Source organism: Megascapheus bottae, unplaced genomic scaffold (genome assembly GCF_031878675.1).
Source record: "Megascapheus bottae isolate mThoBot1 unplaced genomic scaffold, mThoBot2.hap1 H_1, whole genome shotgun sequence".
In the NCBI taxonomy this organism is placed as follows: domain Eukaryota; kingdom Metazoa; phylum Chordata; class Mammalia; order Rodentia; family Geomyidae; genus Megascapheus; species Megascapheus bottae.
Window position 1 is genome coordinate 2,151,291 of NW_028327858.1, and position 20,520 is coordinate 2,171,810.

Genomic DNA, 20,520 nt, shown 5'->3' on the forward strand with positions numbered 1-20,520 from the left:
ATCCTGTTAGAGTTAGTTGTTCCCCACCCCCAGTTCTGCAGCTCATTAATATAGCACATACTTTCCACCATTAAAAAAAACTTGTGCCTTAGTTTTCTGTAATATTTTGAAAAACCACTTAAAATGGTGAAGTGTGTGATATTGCTGTGCTTTTTACTTTGCAGTTTTCTTAGCCTACATTACAGTCAGTTTGATACTTTCTGTGAGACGAATACTAACTGATAATCTAAGAGTTGGACTAAACAATTGTATGTGAAAATGTCTTACCAACATTCAAATTGCAGAAGCCATTACAAATTCTATGAGAACCACTTTTTTGCTTGTGAAGCAGAACTCACTGGCTCTGTGTGCCCTTTTCTCACATGCTTGCTGTCATGTGTGTGATAGTGCCACACACAGATTTAGCATAAAAGCTTTTATTTCAAGCCGAGGTATTTGACCCCACTGATAATACAGATACTGTCATAATTTCCTTTCTTGATTTGCTTTTCAATTAAAAAACAGTAGAAAGAGAAAATTATGTGAGTAACGACAATATTAAATTACTGTGGTAACTCATTCGAGTTCTTTAAAATTCTCATTTCCAATTTAATGTTACAGTACCAGCATCATAAGAAGTAAATTTCTTACGCTGCCATTTATTTCTCAGTTGACTCCTCCACCTCCTGTTTTATCAGAAACATCATTTTTCTTTCTTGCTGATGCTAACTGTAGAGTCTAGATAGGACTTGAGGAGTTTGCTGGTATAGTAAGCACTACAGATAGGCAGTAGTAGGCTTGCTGCTGCTTTGTGGCTGTGTTGGGTTGTTCTTGCTGCTAAGTGTTGGTTCTTATTTTTATTCTAGGTAGATTTGATAAAACTGTTATTGAAGAGAGAAGACAGTGTGCTGAAGACCTGCTGCAGTTCTCTGCCAATATTCCTGCTCTGTACAACAGTAAGCAGCTTGAAGACTTTTTCAAGGTTTGTAGGCTTTCTGACATATCTTAATGTCTTACTAATACTTTCATATTCATTTTTTGAATTTTTTCTGGTTGTACACTTCACTTTGGAATATAGATCCATTTGCAGTTTTTGTAGTTATACTAATTTGTATAAAGATATGCACAGTGATTGCACAGTTTTAGAGAGGTAGGTCACTGAATGTTTTAAATTTCATGACAAGTAATCTTTTCATTCTAAGTTCTTTACCTTTTTTATTGCTTTGAAATAGGGTCTCACTTTTTAAGCTAAGGTTGGCTTTGAACTATCAGTTCTTCTGAGTGCTGGGATTACAGTTGTTCTTTTTTTTTAAAATCATTTTTAATAATAGTTTTCTTAAGGTAGGTGCCAGATGCTCATTCCTATAATCCCAGTTACTCAGGTTGACAGAAATCTGAGGATTACACTTTAAAGACAGCCTGGGTAGACAGATCTTTGAGACTATGTCCAGTTAACCCCCATACACTGGTTTTCTAAGTTATAATTTATTTTGTACTAGCATCTATTCAAATTGCTAGTTAATATTGTATTTTGCCACTACATTTTACCTCTTGCATTTTGTTGGCTTGCTAGAAAAAAGTTAGGTGATTGTTTCATAGTTGACTTTTTTCTCCTTCTTTGACAGACTATATAAATTTGTATAAATTTAATTTGTAAGCTGGGTGCGATGGCTTACGCCTGTAATCCTACCTACTCAGGAGGCTGAGATCTGAGGATCAAGGTTCAAAGCCAGCCTGGGCACAAAAGGACCTGAGACTCTTATCTCTAATTAACCTCTAGAAAAGGGGATAGTGGGACTTGGCTCAAGGGTAGGGTGGGTGGTAGCCTTGAGCTGAATTGCTCTGGGACAATGGCCAGGCCCAGAGGCAGGATGGTATTTTTAGCTGAAGAGCCCCATGACACCCCCCCCCCCCCCCCCGCAAAAAATAATAATTTATAGACTAAAAAAATAGCTGTATATGACCCAAAGGAGCCTTTTGTTTTCATTTTGGTAAAGTGTATTTTATTAATTTTTTTTCCTTTTTGACTAATCCAAAGTCATGCAGATTTCTCCAACTTTTTTTCTAAATCTTTTAGTCTTAGGTCTCTGGTCCATTTTTTGTGAATTTTTTTTTTGTATGATGTGAAGTAGTAATTTAAATTCACCATCTGACACATGAATATCTGACTCAGCGATACTTGTTTAATAGACTATCCTTTCTGCTATTGAATTGTGTTAGCATTATTGCTGAAAATAAATTATAAATGTAATGGCTATTTCTGGATTGTTAATGTATTGTTTTCATCTACTAGAATATTCTTATACAGTTTGTACTAGCATACTATCTTATAAAACTATCAGACTGTAGATTTATAAGTTTTGTTTGTCAATTTTATTATACTATTTTTTTGTTTTTTGTTCATGGGGCTTGAACTGGGCCTGGGTACTGTCCCTGAGCTCTTCAGCTCAAGGCTACTACTCACCGTGCCAGCTACTAAATTTTTTAACTCATAATTTAGTGCTTTAATTTCCAGAAATCTTCAACGTTAACTTGTTCATCACTATAACTTTGAGAGAAAATATAAAAATTACATATCTCATAAAAGGACTTTTAGCCAGAATATATTCTTACAACGCAGCAAAACAAATAATAAGTCAAAAAATACATGGATTTTACTAGACATTTCACTAAAGAAGATATAGGAACAAGCCCAGGAAATCATTAGCCAGTAGAAACTTCAGTTAACACAAAAGTGAGAGACCACTACACACTTGCTACATTGGTTACAATGACACAGTCAGACAGTACCAAGTTCTGGCAGGGTTATTCATGTACTGCTGGGTAATCTTAAGTAGTAGTCACTTTGGAAAACAGTTGGCTAGGGGCTTGACACAGTGGTAGAATGCTCACATAGCAAGCACAAGTCACTGAGTTCAATCCTCAGTTCTATTAAAAATAAAATAATAAGACCTAGCAGTTTCACTCTTCAAAATCTACCCAAGAATAACAAAAACCATTTTACACAAAGATGTATACACTGTGTTTCCAGCCACATTAGTCAGAAGTACCAAGAACTATAAACAATACAGAAGCCCATAGTCAGTGGATTTTTTAGCAAGTGCATATATATATACATATTATACACCCATATATACACATTCACATACATATATGCATATGTACACACATATACACATGCATATACATATATACATATGTACACACATATATGTATATACATATATGTATAGTTGACTTTGAACCATGATCTTCAGATCTCAGCCTTCTGAGTAGGATTATAGGCAGGAACTAGTGGTGCCTGGCCTAGCCTGGTGGCATGTGTGAATTTGTGTGACTGTGTGAATACTGTTTACAACTTCTTTTTTTTTTGCCGGTCCTGGGCTTGAGCTTAGGGCCTGAGCACTGTCCTTGACTTTCTCAAGGCTAGAGCTCTACCACTTGAGCCTCAGCACCACTTTGGGCTTTTTTCTTTGTATGTGGTACTGAGGAATTGAACCCAGGTCTTTGTGCATGCTAGGCAGGCACTCTACCACTAGGCCAAACTCCTGGCCCTTGTTCACAACTTGTATAAAGCAAAATTCTGCTTAACAATAATGTCTTTTTATTTTGCAAGAGCACAACCATTCTCATAGAAAGAAATAGCTGCCAAAGAACAGAGCCAAGAACTAAATACTACTTTATCAATTTGAGTTGGCCTTTTTTATGTTTAGCTTCTGATAAATTTAGCATAATTTGAAGAGTAATGAAAAATTAAGTAAAAGTCAGTCATTAGAGAGTATTGCAAATTATTTTTGGCCAGTTCTGGGGTTTGAACTCGGGGCCTGAACACTGTCCTTGCACTTTTTCCTCAAGGCTAGCAGTCTACCACTTGAGCCACAGCACCATCTCTGGCTTTTCTATGTATGTGGTACTGAGGGATCAAATCTGGGTCTTAGTGCATGTTAGACAAGTATTATACCACTAGGCCAAACTCCCTGCCCCCATTACAAACTTTTAATATTTCTGTTCTTTTACTCAAAATCATAAGTTTACAATGTCCTCTCAGTGTCTTTTAAAATATCAACTTTCTTCAATAAACTAGATAATAAAAATAAGTTACCAATTATTACTATTATTATTATTATTATTTTGGTGAAAGTTACTTGTAAAGATCCACTACTACTAGGGAAATTAAATAACCGACTATATTAAATCCCTTCCTCCTCTCCCTCCCCTCTTTCCTCCTTCCCTTCCCTCCTTCCTTAATTTCTTTTAAGAACCAAAGTTTGTTTTCATGTATTTTTGCTTATTTTTGTTTTGTATTTCATTAGGTTTTACTTTGAACTTCATTATTTTTTTCATTTTTCTTTCTTTGGATTTAACACTTATTAATTCCATAGGTGATTTGAGACTGTTATTGTCTAATACAGACATTTACAGAAACACATTTTCTTCTGAGCACTGTTCAGAGAATTGTATTTTTTATGTGTGTTTTGTTCTTATTTTTATGCTGTTCAGTGTATTTTGTTGTTTTGAAATCTCTCTCAATCTAGGGCTACTGAGAAATAAAAGTTATTTATTTCCAAATATTTTTGGATTTTCTTGTTTCTTTTATTATCGACTTCTAATTTTGTTTTCATGTGATTAAAGTACATAGTTTGTATGATTTTAATTTCCTTATGTTGATTAGCATATGATATATCCAGGAGAATGTTTCATGTGTACTTGAGAGGAATATATATTCTTTTATTAGGCAGAATATCTCTGATTAGAGATAGCGAGTTCTTTATGCTAAGTGAAAAGGAATTTGCCATCCTGGCAGTTAGGTTTGGGGCATAAAACTCTTTGGTGGAAGACAGAAAGAAGGATATTAAGTATCAGAAGAGTTGCTTTATGAATTATTTGTAATTGCTTAAGGATTAGAAGTACTGTTGTCTATGATTGAAGCCTTCAGTTGTAAAAAAACCATATCACACACGCACAAAATCACACCACCACTTGCCTAATGTAACCTTTCTCTAGTTGCATGTAGCCAAAGAGAAAGTATCTTTAGAGGCCTGAGTTTGTAAATTTACATAAATAATAAAAATGATGGTCACATGGAGAAATGTTTTGCCTCTGTGATTTATATGTTTAAAACTTCATCTCTTCACTAAAAATATCTTAAGTTTCTTTTATCTGTCATGTACAAGTGGGTCCTAAGCCTAAAATGACTTCTTGCTCACTGAGGTGTTAGGTGATATGTTGTCATTTATGATTTGATAAAATCCAATAAATTCCTAATGGACTTATCATTTTTCCCTAACCAAAACAACTGTTTTCTGAGGACACTCAATGATATCTAGCTGATGGGTTCTTTTCTTCATTTTTGGAGGTACTCAGGTTTGAATTAGAATTTCACACTGGCTAAGCAGGCACTCATCACTTGGTTATATTCAAGATAAGGTTTCTTTTCTGGACCTGCCAGAACTGTGTGATTCTCCTATTTATGCTTACCTTTGTTGCTTGGATGACAGGTATGTGCTACTGTACCCAGCCCTTAGTAGAGAGGAAGTCTTTTGAACTTGTTTATCCAAGTTTTCCTGGGGAACCATGATTCCCCTCTCTGTTACCCAGATTTCTAAGATTACTGGCTTGAACCTGTCCCAGTTTGTCTTTGTGAATGATAGATTTAAAGTACTATACTTTCATTAAAAGTCATATATTATTGTAAACATTTTAAATAATAGTTACTTTTAGAGCAGCTTAGGTTAAAAGAATAATTAAGCAAAAAGTATTGTATTCTCATATGCTGCTTCTGCTGCCTCATATCCTCTTGCGCTGGTGTGGTATGCTTGTAATAGTTGATGAACCTATGTTGATTTACTTACTGATTCTTTTAAAAGAGTAGTATTCTACTTTGATAGGTTAGTTTTTTTCTTTCGTTTTCTTTCTTTTTTTTCTCTCCCTCCCTTTCTTTCTTTTCCTTCCTTCCTTCCTTCCTTCCTTCCTTCCTTCCTTCCTTCCTTCCTTCCTTTCCTTCCTTCTTCTTTTTCCTTCTCTTTTTGTGGGTCATGGGGCTTGAACTCAGCCTGGGCACTGTCCCTGAGCTCTTCAGCTTAAGGCTCCTGCCTTACCCTGGAGCCAAACCCCATTTCCCTTTTTCTGGAGGTTAATTGGAGATAAGTCTCAGGTCCTTTTGTCCCTGGGCTGACTTTGAACCTTGATCCTCAGATCTCAGCCTCCTGAGTAGCTAGGATTACAGGCGTAAGACACCCGCCCTAGGTTCTGATAGATTAGTTTCTATAGTCTGTATACATCCCTGCTTAAGGTAAGTAATGTTTACTGCTGATATTTTATGCCTTTTATAACAAGGAAACACAACTGTTTTCATCATTTTAGGGTGGCATAATTAATGATGGTTCTGAATTAATTGGTCCAGCTGAAGCTTACTCAGATTCCATTGTTGATATCTTTGCTGAGTGTAGTACAGAAGGTAAGAGACTTAAATTTCTTCTTCTTGTCAAAGATTTTACAGGTTGCAAATTATAGTGTGTTTTACTTATTCTGAGATACTTCTTTTTCTTTCACTGACATGAGGTGCACTCATTTGGGTAGATATTTCAAATGAATGAATGAATTAATTTGCCAGTCCTGGGCTTGAGCTCAGGGCTGGAGCACTGTCGTTGGACTTTCTCAAGGCTAGAACTCTACCACTTGAGCCTCAGCACCACTTCTGCCTTTTTTCTATGTATGTGGTACTGAGGAATTGAACCCGGGTCTTCGTGCATGCTAGGCAACCACTCTACCACTAGGCCAAACTCCCGGCTCTGGTATCTCACATTTAATTGGCAGCTTTTTTCTTTCCTAGTCGTATATACAGTAATGATTTAGCTTACCATTAATGGCATTCTAGATTTGATGGAAGTTTTGAGCTTAGTAAAACTTTTTTGTTTTTGGTCCTAGACCAGGACTTGAACTTGGTACCTGATGCTTTTGCTCATTGGCTAGCACTCTACCAACTGAATCATGCCTCCAACACCAAGTTAAGACATTTTTATATATTAGGCAGTACAACTTATTGTATACTGAGTTATCAGCATTTTATTTTTATTTTATTTTTGTTTTTGCCAGTCCTGGGGACTGAACTCAGGGCCTGAACACTGTCCTTGGGCTTTCCTCAAAGCTAGTGCTCTACCAATTGAGCCACAGCACCACTTTTGGCTTTTCTATGTATGTTGTACCAATGAATCAAATCTAGGTCTTTTTGCATGCCAGGCAAGCACTCTACCAGTAGGCCCAACTCCCGGCCCAGCATTTGACGTTCAGATATTCCCGATTGGCTTTAAAAACAGAGTCATTTACCTCGAAAGAACAAGCCTAAGGCAATTTTAGTGTGTTTGATATGATTTCTAATTACATGAGTCTAAACCAAAGTAATTTGCTTTTAATCTTACTAATTCAAGAACGCTCATTCTCTTTTGTTCCCTTTGCAAGTGAGTTTTGAATTTATAATATGATTTTTAATACATGTATTTCCATAACTATATTTTTTCTATAATGGTTTTCTTTCTGGGAAGATTATGGAACTAAAAATAAAAGAGTGATTGGAGGAGGACAGAAAAAGTGATTATTTAGAAACAAAATAGATTTATTAAAGTTGGCTAGTATGGCTTATTAGAGGTAAATTAATAGAGTAAGCATACTTAAAGGTTATTGCAGAAGACATTGCTTTATGATCATTACATGAAAAGTGGCTATAGTGCTGTGTTTGTGATGGTGTACTTCAGATGTCATACATCAACAACCATATTGGTTCTTTCCTTTCTTGACTTGGTAGGAGCAGCAAGTTGGTATCTGTTGTTTTGGTAGACGAACTTGCACTCCCTTTTTCTGTTGGTGTTACCACTTTGAGAAGTGGTTGGTTAGCTTTTGCTCCTTTTCCTTGTGCTTTACATTGACTTAAAAGCAGATCCATTCATTGAAACCTGGTGTGGAATGCAAGGAGGCTATATGCCTAGGGGTCAATATTTCAAGCCCTCAATACCTTTGACTCCCTCCTGATTCCTCCAGAGTCATATCAGAACATTACTGACAGTAACTGTAATTTATAATCTATATGTTTTTTGGAAAAAGTATCTATTCTCTGTGACCTGATGTACTGTGAGAATTCGTTTAGATTTAATATGTGATTTGGCGTCACATATTGCTTGTGATGCCATAGTGCTCTTAATTCCAGAACTGGTTTCTTGGGAAAGTATCCTCTTTTTCTGATCTGTTGGATGCCTCAGTTTCTTGGCTTCTGGGGAAGGAATATGTTTTCTACTTGTAAAATGTACTGATTTCATGGCATTGAATTAACAAAAAAAAGTAGGAAAGGAGATAGAAAGGAGAAGGTTCAGCAAGAACTTAGGACCTTATTTTTGCTAGATAGGCACTCTTCTGCTTGAACCATACCTCCACCCCCCAAAAAAAGACACGTTTTCCTTGGAAGGTGTTATATTTTAGGAATGAAACTTTTGCCATTAACAACATTTTTTTTTCTAATGGGAATAGAACTCAGTGGCTAGTTTATGCTGAATAAGTGTTCTTCTGCAAACTCACATTGCTAGCCTTCAAGTTTATGAGAGGAATCAAGGGTAATCTGACAAGGCCTTATATAATATTGGCATTTTATTCTGTCAGTGAAGTTTAGTTTTTCACCTGTGCACTCTGCACCATGAAGTATGGATACCAAGAAGCCATGAATACTGTTAATGCTATTTTTACCCTCTCTTTAGACTAAGCCAGGCTTAGTAATCCTGATGAAAGAAATCTTATTGACTCATACTGAAAAGTGACTGTCAAGAGAGTTTGCAAATTCACTGTTATTTACATGGGGAAATGAATTTTTTAAAATATAATTTTATTGTTATATTATTAAGGTGTTGTACACAGGGGTTACCATTTCATAAGTCAGGTAATGAGTATGAGAAATGATTTTTAAATAATTATGAGATTTTTCTGCCATAGTGGGAATTTGGAAGATTTTCTTCATAACCAAAAGCCCTGGGAAACCTACAGGCAACCAAGGGAGAGAACTGTTAGTAGCAAAAGATCAGGAAAGCTGGAAGTCAGCCAGAATTCATAGGTATGTGGTGAAATGGAGGGTTTAAGAGAGATTGTGGTGGCTAATGTGGTTTGGATTTAAAGCCAAAATATAAAATAGTTTGCTCCTTAACTCTTTCTCTGAGTGCAGAATTTTAAATGGTGCTTCAAAAGTAGATCTGTTTTTCTTACTTGTGAGTTAGTTTGCACTTAGAACAAGCCAGAAGGGTAAAAACTTAATATATTGTCTGCTGTTTCAAGTTCATTCAGTTGCAGTTAGAATGATAGCATGTATTAAGACTGTTATTTAACTCACAGTTTGGGGATGCTGAAAGTCTAAAATTGAGTGAACCTTTTTTTTTTTTTTTTGCACTAGTATCCGGGCTTGAACCCAGAGCCTTGTGCTCTCACTTGCCTTTTTTGCTTTCAGCTGATGCGTTATCACTTAAGCCACACGCCAGATCGGATTTTTAATTGGAGTAAGAGTCTTGTGGATTTGTTTACTTGGACTGTCTGGACCAAGATCCTCAGATCTCAGCTTTCTGCGTAGCTGGAATTATAGGCATGAGCCACCAACATCCAGCTTGAGTGACCCATCTCTTTGGCCCTCCCTCTCATATATACTCCATCACAGCATGGTGTAGGAAAAGGGAGGTGGGGATAGCTATGTGCAGAAGAGATCAGATGATAAGAGAAAAAGCCAGACATGGGGGGGAGAGGTCATTCTTTTTATAGCTACCCACTCTCGGGAACCAGTCACGTTCCACAAGAATCATATACAAAGGTAATGTCTCCAGTGCTCTAATTATCCAGGAAGTCTCGGTCCTTACTGATTCCACCCCCTTTACACCAGTGCACTGGGAACCAAAATCACAACTAAATTGTAGCATGTGACAAGTTTAGTACTTCTCATTGTATAGTGGTAGGGTTAAGTGAAATGCAACATACAAGTCCTAGTTTGTTTTGAATGAAAGTTCTAAAGGAAACATGAAAATCTGGGATTTGTGTTTTTGTTTTAGACGTATGCTTATTTTATATTGCAGTAGAGAAACTGCTTTTTGAGTTAATAAAATCAGTATCTTGGTGTTAAATGGAAAACTTTCATTCATTCTTATGTATTTTTAAAATAGTTATTATAAAGGTGATGTAACGATAGATTACAGTTTTGTATGTCAAGCAATGAATGCATTTCTTTTGGGACAGTGTTACCCTTTCCATCTTTCTCTAACAGTTTTCCCCTTCTTTCCTCACCCACAAGTTGTATATAGTTTATTTTCCAAATAGTTTCTACTGGGTACTACTGTTAGATTTGTTTACCCCCTGTCCCCCCATTTTTGTGCTCCTCTTACTCCGCAAAGACAGAAAAGCAAACAAACCAGGAAAGAAACAGGAAAAAAACCTCTCTTATTTCCATTTCCTAAAGTTCATTTTCATTTATTTATTTTTGGTTATGCACATACACATATACACAATCTTTTATTGTACAAAGAGTTTCAATTCAAGTTGTCAATTTGTGAATACAGTGAATGTTGATCTTGCCCTTTCCATCCTTTTTCCTCCCCTGGGAACTTTGATTTATTATGGAATTGAAAAGATGTGAAATTATTTATCAGGATTTTAGATAAAACATTGACATGTTTTTCCATTTCTTAAAATGAAATACTGGTTATTCTTTATCTCCTTTGTTGATAGCAATTAAACTGAATTTTTCCAAAGATGAAAGGCAAGCTAATTGATTGTCTCCCTCTTACTTTCATTTTAAACTTGTATATTTTTGTTTGAATGAAACTTACTCATGAGGTTGCTGTGACACTGGAAACCTGCCTAGAGTGGTTCATGAGACCTACGTTTCTGACATGTTTCCTTCAGCTGTTGGCCTGTTTGAAGGATGCAGGTTGCTTTACTGCTCTGCTGGCCTTTGATGTTCGTCTGGCTCATCTGGCAACCTGTGTCATTTCCTCTTCCTAATACATTACTTGACTTCCTTTGCAGTTTAGAGAGGGATATTTTCCAGGTTCATGCAGCCAGAGAAAATAATTAGATGGTCGTAACCACAAGTACAAATTGGGAGATTAGCCTCCTTATTTTTTTTTAAATATGTAGCAGATTTTAAGAGCGAATATTCTTAAATATGTCTTGGAATAGCAAAAATCTGCTTCTTTGGGGAGTTGTTAATTATGAATGAAGACTTCTCCATGTGCTCATTGTAACAGTTCTAGAGACTATGAAGGATCTATGGAGTCTTTAGTTAGCATTTTAGAGTAAATGAAGTGTGTGTGTGTGTGTGTGTGTGTGTGTGTGTCTGTCTGTCTATCTATCTATCTATCTATCTATCTGTCTATCTATCTGTCTGTCTGTCTTTTTTGTTTGTTTGTTGTTTGCCAGTCCTGGGTCTTGAAGTCAAGGCCTGGGAGCTAACCCCAACCTTTTTTTTTTTTTTTGCTCAAAACTAGTGCTCTACCACTTGCACCACAGCACCATTTCTGGCTTTTTCTGAGTAGTTTATTGGAAGAAAGAGTATCAAGAACATTCTTCCCAGGCTGGCTTTGAGCTGTGATCTATAGATCTCAGTCTCCAGCTGGTGCCTGGTTGAAAGTGTATATTTTGAAGCAAATATTACTGAATTCAGTAAGGGATTCATTAAGATTACATTGTGCTGAAGATTTATGTTATTTGGTGGTAAGGTGATAATTATTTCCTATTTATAAAGAAGCATGAAGATTGCAGACTGCTAAATTGAATAGTATTGATTTGTGTTTCAAACATTGGACTGGAAAAATGTGTAGTTACTTAACTGATAAAAATCATCTAACCAAAATAAACTAAAACCATTCTCTTTATTATTTAAGTTATTATTTAAGTTACTTAATAATCTAAATCTTTTTTTTTTTTTTCTTTTGGCTAGTCCTGGGGTTTGAATTCTGGCCTGGGTGCTGTCCCTGAGATTTTGTGTACGAGGCCAATGCTCTACTACTTGAACCACAGTTCCATTTCTGGTTAATTGGAAATAAGAGTCTCATGGATTTTACTGCCCAGGATGAGTTCCGATCTCAGCCTCCTAAGTAGCTAGAATCATAGGCATGAGCCACCAGTACCTGGCTTCTGAGTCTGTTTTTTTAAAGGCTGATTTAGAAAGGCCAACTTTAAAAGTGTGTTGTTTTCTGACTGGCTAACTTTAAAAGTCTTGTGTTTTCTGGGCTAATTCTTTTCATTTCTTTCTTTGGTGGGTTGTGGGGCCTAAACTCTGGGCCTGGGTGCTGTCCCTGAGCTCTTCAGCTCAAGGCTACTGCCCTACTCCTTGAGCCACAGCCCCACTTCCAGTTTTCTAATGATTATCTGGAGATAAGAGTCTTACATTCTTTAGTGCCTGGGCTGGCTTTGAACTGTGATTCTCAGATCTGAGCCTCTTGAATAGCTAGGATTATAGGTGTGAGCCATTGTGCCTGGCTGGGTTGATTCTTTTCTACTACGTAAGTTTATTCAGTGCAAGTTAACCAGACAGAATGTGGAAAATCGGAACAATTTACATTTGAACCAGATCTTTTATTCTGCAAATGACCACAAGGTGACACTATAGGCTTTGTAAATCTTACGGATTAGTCTAAATTCTCGTGTTAGAATATTGCATACTCAGCTTGAAGAAATTATTTTTTCTCTTAGGTATTTATTTATTTTAGGTACTTATTTATGTGATGATTTTTTTTTGACAGCCCTGGGGTTTGAACTCAGGGCATAGGCACTGTCCTTCGGCTTTCTCAAGGCTAGCACTCTACCACTTGAGTCACAAGCACTACTTCCCGCTTTTTCTGTATGTGGTATACATACTTCTTATCAAATGAATTTTCTTCTATAATAAATAGGTCATTTTCCTCAAGATAAGTGCAAATGAGTATGTGTCAGTGTGTGCATGATGCACACCAGGCAGATGATAAATATTGACTCTTAAAAACTCTAGTGGTCTGAGTGTAATATTGGATATTAGATGTTTAGGAGCTAGGTAGGATAAATAACAATATTCATGATGTAGTAATCAAGGTTTAAAAGTAGAAGGAACATTCAAAATAATATAAATTCTTATTTTCCACTAAGAAACAGGAGTTTTGTAGAGGTTAAGCCATGCATTTTGTAATGAGATTCAGTTTTTGGAAGAGATATACTTAGAATAGAAAGCTAGCATTGTGTAAGTTCCTTGTATGCTGATAATATAATAGAATTGAAACCCTGGAGCCCAGACAAGGTTATGGAAGTAGCAGAATAAGATCACTGGACACTAAACATAGTGGTGCATTCCTATAATCCTAGCACTTAGAAGGCTGAGGCAGGAAAATCAAAGGTTGAAGGCCAGCTTGAATTATATAGCAAGGCCCCATGTCAAAAGATCCTGTCTAAAGAAACCAGAGTAAAGAAATGAAAACACAAATGAAAATTTTTATTGGGTAGAAAGGAAAGCCAAGTAATAGAGCTTTATTGTTTATGAGATAAAACAGTATTAGGCTGTAAATATTAATATGTTTGTTTTCTGAGCTCATTCTTTCTTTTTTTTTCAGAGATATACAAAGGTTATCCTGACATTCTTTTTAATAAATTTTCATGGGTGAAGCGTACACATGCATGGTGAAATAAGCCTGTGGTCCTAGACTATAGTGTTGTCAGGAGAATTGTGAGTCCATCTCTATCCTGGGCTATATTGGGAGAGCCAATCTGGAAAAAAATGAGAAATATCACAAGAAAGATTCTTAATAACAACATTAATTCATGAGTAGACATCAAGTGCAGGAATCTTAACTAGCATTAAGCCATATATTTAGATAGTTATTTGAAAGCACATTAGTAAGAGCTCAATACTTAATGGAAACTAATCTTAATGTCTTCTACCTCCAGGCAGCCTCAATGTGCTGACTAGCTAGCTAGCTTGCTTTATGTGTGAAGTGTGAATCATTGGTACTAAGACAAGTAGAAATTTCCATTGATTGACTATGGCAATATTTGAACCTCAAGAGTTCAGTGAATGCTATCAGCTAATAGTAACAAAGCCATGTATTTTATATATAGTCACCCATGACAGCCCACCTGTTTTTCTATAGATCGGTCTCTTTTGACACATGGTCTTCAAATGTGGATTTCTGATAGCTTGTTGAATAAAGATTTTTTTTTTTTTCCTGTGGGCAGCTCAACCTTTCTCCCTGAGGCCTATCTTTCAGAGATGGTGTTCTAGAAAGATTTTGCTATACTGCCCTACTCTGAACAGTTCAAAGCACTGAGGTGAGGGTAGGGAGGGGAACTGGGATGCTAAATAAGCCCTGAATGTCTGTAGCTGCTTTTTAACAAGTCACCTGGGGCCCTCTAATAGCCCTGAGACTGTAATCTTTGTGATATGAACCTGGAGGCCGAATGCTTGCCAGGGACTTTTGACCCTAGTATCACTTTCAAAAAGGCTTAGATTTTTGACTTGATGATGTTGGTGAAGGATGTACTTTTTACTCTTGTGATGGCCTAAAGGACTTGTATGAGGATAGATTGACTTCAGGTTGGCTTAACTTTTGACAAACAGCCTTAATATTGTATCAAGTATCCATGGTTGCTTTATCCAGTATTTTTCCTGATTATTTAAATAGAAAACTCATTATATGCCTATTATTCCTTATATCTTACCTCTTAACTTTTTGGGGGGTTTTAGTTTTTATTTCGTGTGATCTTTTCGTGTAGTTTTATATGAAAAGTCATATTGTGGGATCACCATTAGAAGTTGGACAAATACTGTATTAAACAGATGTGTTAAGTCTGCAGAATAAATAGACCAGGTACTATTTTTGTGAAGTCATAAATATGAAGGATAGGGAGTATAGCTCAGTGGTTCAGTATTGCTCAAAAATGAGATTCATTACCATAGTGGTGAATGTTGTACCCGAATTCCTAGAACCCCGAAAAGACCACCAGAGGCCACAGTCAAAGCTAAAAAGCAAGCATCGTTTATTATGAGTCTAAACTCGGACCTCCGCATACCCGTAGCCAGCAACACTAAGAGGTCCTGAACAAGGATTTTACACAGCTTTTATAGGGGAATTCCATAGTTAAAATCACCTGATTGGCTGTTTGGTAACTCAAACCGCTGGTCGCTTTAAGATTAATCAGAGCTCAGGTCTCTAACCACTGAGCATCAAGCTGTTGCCACCTGGGGTTCAAGTACATGGGCCCTGGGCAAAGGGTGGAAGGGGTCATTCCCACAGAACATGGGACAATCTTGGCACAACAGTGAAGAGTTTTAAAATGTGTGTTAGTCAGGTTTCCATCATGGTGACCAAATACGAGACAAACGCCTTCTTAGGAGGAAAGGTTAATTTTGCTCATGATTTCAGAGATTTAAGTCCATGGTCAGTTGGCTTAATTGCTTTTGAGCCTGTGAATAGACAGCATGATCATGGTGGACATCTCATGGAAGGGAAGCAAAGAGGGAAGTGGAAGAGGCCAGGGCTTCAAAGAATATTGAAAGACACATTGAATATTCAAGGACAAATTCCCAGTGACCTAACTGCCTTCAAGTTGGCCTCACCTCTAAAGGTTCCACTGTTTCCCACTGTCCCAGCTAATGGGGGACCTTTCATATCCAATGTCACCTTTGGGCTGGAGGATGTAGCTCAGTGGTAGAGTGCTACCTAGCATATGTGAAGTCCTCTGTTTATTATCCAGGACTGTGAAAAAAACAAAATTGAGGAAAGTTCTTAGCATGTTGTGGAGAATACTTAATAAGGGAATTTGGAAATTAACTAAATATGGAAAAGATAGACATCAGTAAATACTGGAAGATGATTAGGTTTTGTAGCATATGATTGAAGAGATGTATGGTGTTAAGCTTCTCAGGCATGGTAAAAATGCAGCCTAATAGAGGAAGAGGAAAAAAAAGAAGGTTTTTTTTTTTTGGTCAGTCATGGGGCTTGAACTCTGGGCCTGGGAGCTGTCCCTGAGCTCTTTAGCTCAAGGCTAATAATGCCATGCCCCTTGAGCCACAGCACTACTTCTGGGTTTCTCATGGTTAATTGGAGATACAGTCTCACAGAGTCGAACTTTTTTTCCTGGATTGACCTTGAATTATAATCCTTTTTTTCTTAGTCCCCTAGGTAGCTAAGTTATAGGTATGAACCACTGATATCTCCCCTTTTGTTGGTTGTAGGGCTTGAACTCTGGGCCTGAATGTTGTCCCTGAGCTCTTCAGCTCAAGGGTACCACCCTACCTTGAGCCACAACATCACTTCTGGTTTTCTGGTGGTTAATTAGAGATAAGAGTCTTGTGGACTTTAATGCCCTTGCTAGCTTTGAACCTCTATCCTCTGATCTCAACCTCCTGAATAGCTAGGATTACAGGTTTACAGGTGTGAGCCACTGCGCCTGGCTCTTTTTCTTTCTTTTTTTTTGTTAAAGTTAGGAATCCCTGGTATTGGCCACAGGATGATCTATATAGGCTTATATTGTAAATTATTTAAAATTAGGCCTATGCAACTTTATTTTCAAATCCCCGGTTTTAGCCTTTATAAGATCTCCCTTTGATATATGTTAATAGGGTAATTGATTGGCACATGAATGAAGCCTTGGTTTTGACATCTCTACTCCCATGGCTATATAGATATCACACATATACCTATGTGTTATTTTCTTTCAACCAGAACAACGTATGACAGTAGTGTTTAAAATCAGGTATGAAGAGCTAGTTAGTTTCCTTTAAGCCAGACAGTAATAAGATTTGTAAAACTGTAAAACAGTACCTTTCTCTAAATAAATTTTTTTTGGTTTGGAAAATAGTTATTTTTTGTAAAATTTGTTAATATATCATAGTCCTTGATGCTATACATTTAAAATTGTCTTAATACCCATAAAGTATTGGTGAATATTTATAGATACAGTCTATAAAAATCTTTGTGGAGTCCTTAATCATTAAGAATGTGAAGGGAGATCTTGAGACTGGAAATTTTGCGAACTTATTTTGAATCATGCACATGTATTGTGAAATCAGTTATATGAAATCGGGGAACTAATTTCAGAAGCATCTACTATTCATTTTTCTGTCTGAGAACTACTAGGGTGCAGATATTCTTCAAAGCTGTTTCGTACTGTGTAGAAGGGGTTGAAACAAAAATTTTATTACATTTGATTCATTTAAAGACCTTAAATAGCATTCATTTCTCAGATATGAACGGTTCTCTGAAGGGACACCTCTGAAGACACGTTATTTATTCATATAATTATTATGTAGTCATAAGTTATCATTTCATGGGAGTTGTGTTTTTCATGTATTAACCATTTCTCATATAAAACTGCATAATAAGTAAATGATTGAGGTATCCTTTCTTGATCACACAATTTAGAGTTGAGATTTAAGCACATTTTTTGGTTTTATTCTTTTCTCTTATTATACTGTTTGTGTGTGTATGCTTTAAATTCTTTTTTTAGGGCTCTTTTTTTTTAGGTTGATTGTGGAACTTGAACTCTGGGCCTGGGCACTATTCCTGAGCTCTTCAGCTCAAGGCTAGCACCCTACCCCTTGAGCCACAGCACTACTTCCAGTTTTCTAGCAGTTAATTGGAGCTAAAGAGTCTCATGGACTTTAGTTCCTGGACTGGCTTTGAACCGTGATCCTCAGATCTCAACCTGAGTAGCTAGGATTATAGGCGTGAGCCACCGTGCCCAGCCTTGTGTTTTAAATTTTTATAGCTGCATTCATATGGAACAGTTTCCCATAAAAGAGTTTATAAGATCTTGGGTAAAGGTTGACAAGGCTAAAAACTTGTTTTTTTGGTGATTAAGACAAGGAAATTTTCTTCCAGAGTTATAAGAATGCAAAAGTGAATGAAATAAATCGAAAGAAAGGAATTACAGTCCTCTTTTTTTTTTGCCATTCCCGGGGCTTGAACTCAGGGCCTATGCACTGTATTTGTGCTTTCCTCAAGGCTAGAGCTCTACCACTTGAGCCACAACACCATTTCCAGTTTTTTTTCTATGTATGTGGTATGGAGGAATTGAACCTGGGTCTTTGTGCATGCTAGGCAAGCACTCTACCACTAGGCCAAACTCTCGGCCAATTATAGTCCTCTTGATTGGTTAATATAAAAATGAATAATTTTGTGACTTGTGTTTTTGTGGTTGATGCTCAAATTAATAACTGTTTACTATTGTCATATTTCCAGGATTCTCCAGTGACAGTGATCTGCTATCTCTTACTGTTGATGCTGATTCTCTTGCCGAGTTAGATGATGGAATGGCTTCCAATCAAAACTCTCCCATTAGAACTTTTGGTCTCAATCTGTCTTCAGATTCTTCGGCACTAGGAGCTGTTGCTTCTGACAGTGAACCAAACAAGGCAGAAGAACGGGAGAGTCGTAGCCTCTTTCCTGGCAGTTTAAAGCCTAGGCTTGGCAAGAGAGATTATTTGGAGAAAGCAGGAGAATTAATAAAGCTAGCTTTAAAAAAGGAAGAGGAAGATGACTATGAAGCTGCTTCTGATTTTTATAGGAAGGGAGTCGATCTACTTCTGGAAGGTGTCCAAGGTACAATTTAAACTATGTTAATATGTATACTAATGTACATGTATATTACCTACATGCTCTTATATTGATTTCTGGAAAAGTGTGTACGTGTAACTCTGCCTTCTGTGCAACAAGACTGAAGATAAAAAAATTACTGAACCTTAAATGACATTATCACCAGTTGATCAGTTAATCTACAAAAACAGTATTCTTCTTATCCATAAGTCTTTAAAGTCTTTACGAATAATAATCTTTCCCTTGACTTGTCTTTCGTGTTTACAAACAGCATTCAGAGAGATTCTCCAGTGAGTTTATGATCAGTGGCCTGAGGAGACAAAAGTGAGCTTTTAAATGGAAGAAGTAAGAAGACTTTGTGTTTTCATTTTTCTTTGGTGGCAGTAATTTTCTACTAAGTATTGTAGATGAGTATGGAGAATTTAGTGTAACTGAATGTCTTATAAGTTGAACTTATCCCGTCCTTATTATTTTTTAAAGATCAGCTTTTGTTTTCTACCTTTTCCTAATAGAAGCAGAATGATAGTTTCTATAGTTCTATGACTTTCTGGGTACTGTAATTCAAAGTTGATGGTTTTCTTTATAGGAAAATCATTTTCATTTTGGCTCTGTGGTCTTTGTCAGTGTCATTTAGGTTACCATAGCTTCTTGAATTATAGTTTATAGTTCAGTAGTCCCTCTTACTCTAACTGGCATCTGACAATCTAAAACTTTGTTTCACTCTTCCCAGAGCTTGGCAATCAGTTTTGCAATGTGCTATAAGGACCTTGAATTTACCTGGCTATGGATTTTGACCAATTCTCTTGCTTTTCACCTTCACTGCCGTTCCATAGCTTCTTAGTACTCTCAAGCTTGTGAAGACGTACTCTGCCACTTGAGCCAGGCAACTGTCTTGATGTTTCTAACTCAAGAAACTTCCATGTTCTTTCTAACTTTAAATATTTATAATTATTATCGTCTCTGTGGGTGTCCATCCTTTGGGATTTTGCTTTAAATTCTACTGATATCATGTTAAAGGAGTTTCAGAAAGGAGCCTAGCTCAATGAATGTGTTCAATTTCTATCTTTAAATGGACATGCAGATGTTTTAGTTCTAAACCTATTTTGGTAGACCTGTAGATTAAAAGTCTTAATGCTCTGTGTGTATAGCAATAAAAAGAGATAGAGTCTTGATTTTTTTGGTTAGTAATTATTCTTAGTAAAGTTGCTCATATAATCACTTGGAATCTGTTACACAGTTTTAAATAGTTGATCCCAATGATAATCTTCCATTAAATTTGTCATTATATAACTTTAACTATCACTTTTGTTGTAATTGGTCGCGTGGCTTGAACTCTGGGCCCAGATGCTGTCCCTGAGCTCTTCAACTCAAGGCTACCACCCTACCCCTAGAGCCACAGCACCCCTTCTGGGTGAGATAAGAGTCTCACAGACTCTAATGCCCTGGCTGGCTTTGAACTATGATCCTCAGATCTCAGCCTCTTGAGTATTACAGACATGAGCCACTGTGCCTGGCTTTTTTTGGTCAGTCATGGGGCTGGACTCTGGGCCTGGATACTGTCCCTGAGCTCTTCAGCTCAAGGCTAGCACTCTACCACTTGAACCACATCACCACTTCTGGTTTTTCTGGACATTAATTGGAGATAGAAGTCTCACGATCTTTTGTGCCAAGGCTGGCTTTGAACCATGATCCTCAGATCTCAGTCCCCAGAGTAGCTAGGATTACAGGCATGAGCCACCAGTTCCCATCTTAACTGTATCACATTTAACATTTCTATTTGAGAAACAAATTTGGAATTCATTTGTTTCCATAATTTGATTGTCTTCTCTTCTTCTCTCTCTGTCTCTCTGTTTCTTTGTCTCTGTCTCTTTGTCTCTGTCTGTCTGTCTATCTGTCTCTCTCTGTCTTGCTAGTCCTGGAGTTTGAACTCTGGGATTGGGTGCTGTCTCTGAGCTCCTTTTTG

The 20,520-nt window shown here is 36.9% G+C and overlaps 1 protein-coding gene across 5 annotated transcripts in view; it reads left to right on the plus strand.

The window, feature by feature from the left end:
* LOC150038995 (inactive ribosomal protein S6 kinase delta-1-like) overlaps window positions 1-20,520 on the plus strand; it is a 152,286-nt gene that overhangs the window by 34,668 nt on the left and 97,098 nt on the right. For all 5 annotated transcript variants that reach the window (XR_016534575.1, XR_016534574.1, XM_090328150.1 and 2 more), the window contains exons 4-6: window positions 846-961; window positions 6,343-6,436; window positions 18,204-18,563. Coding sequence is in view for 3 of the 5 variants with exons in the window: in XM_090328150.1 (XP_090184276.1) it covers window positions 846-961; window positions 6,343-6,436; window positions 18,204-18,563 (570 nt within the window). In the remaining 2 variants the exon portion in view is untranslated. The remainder of the gene's footprint in view (window positions 1-845; window positions 962-6,342; window positions 6,437-18,203; window positions 18,564-20,520) is intronic.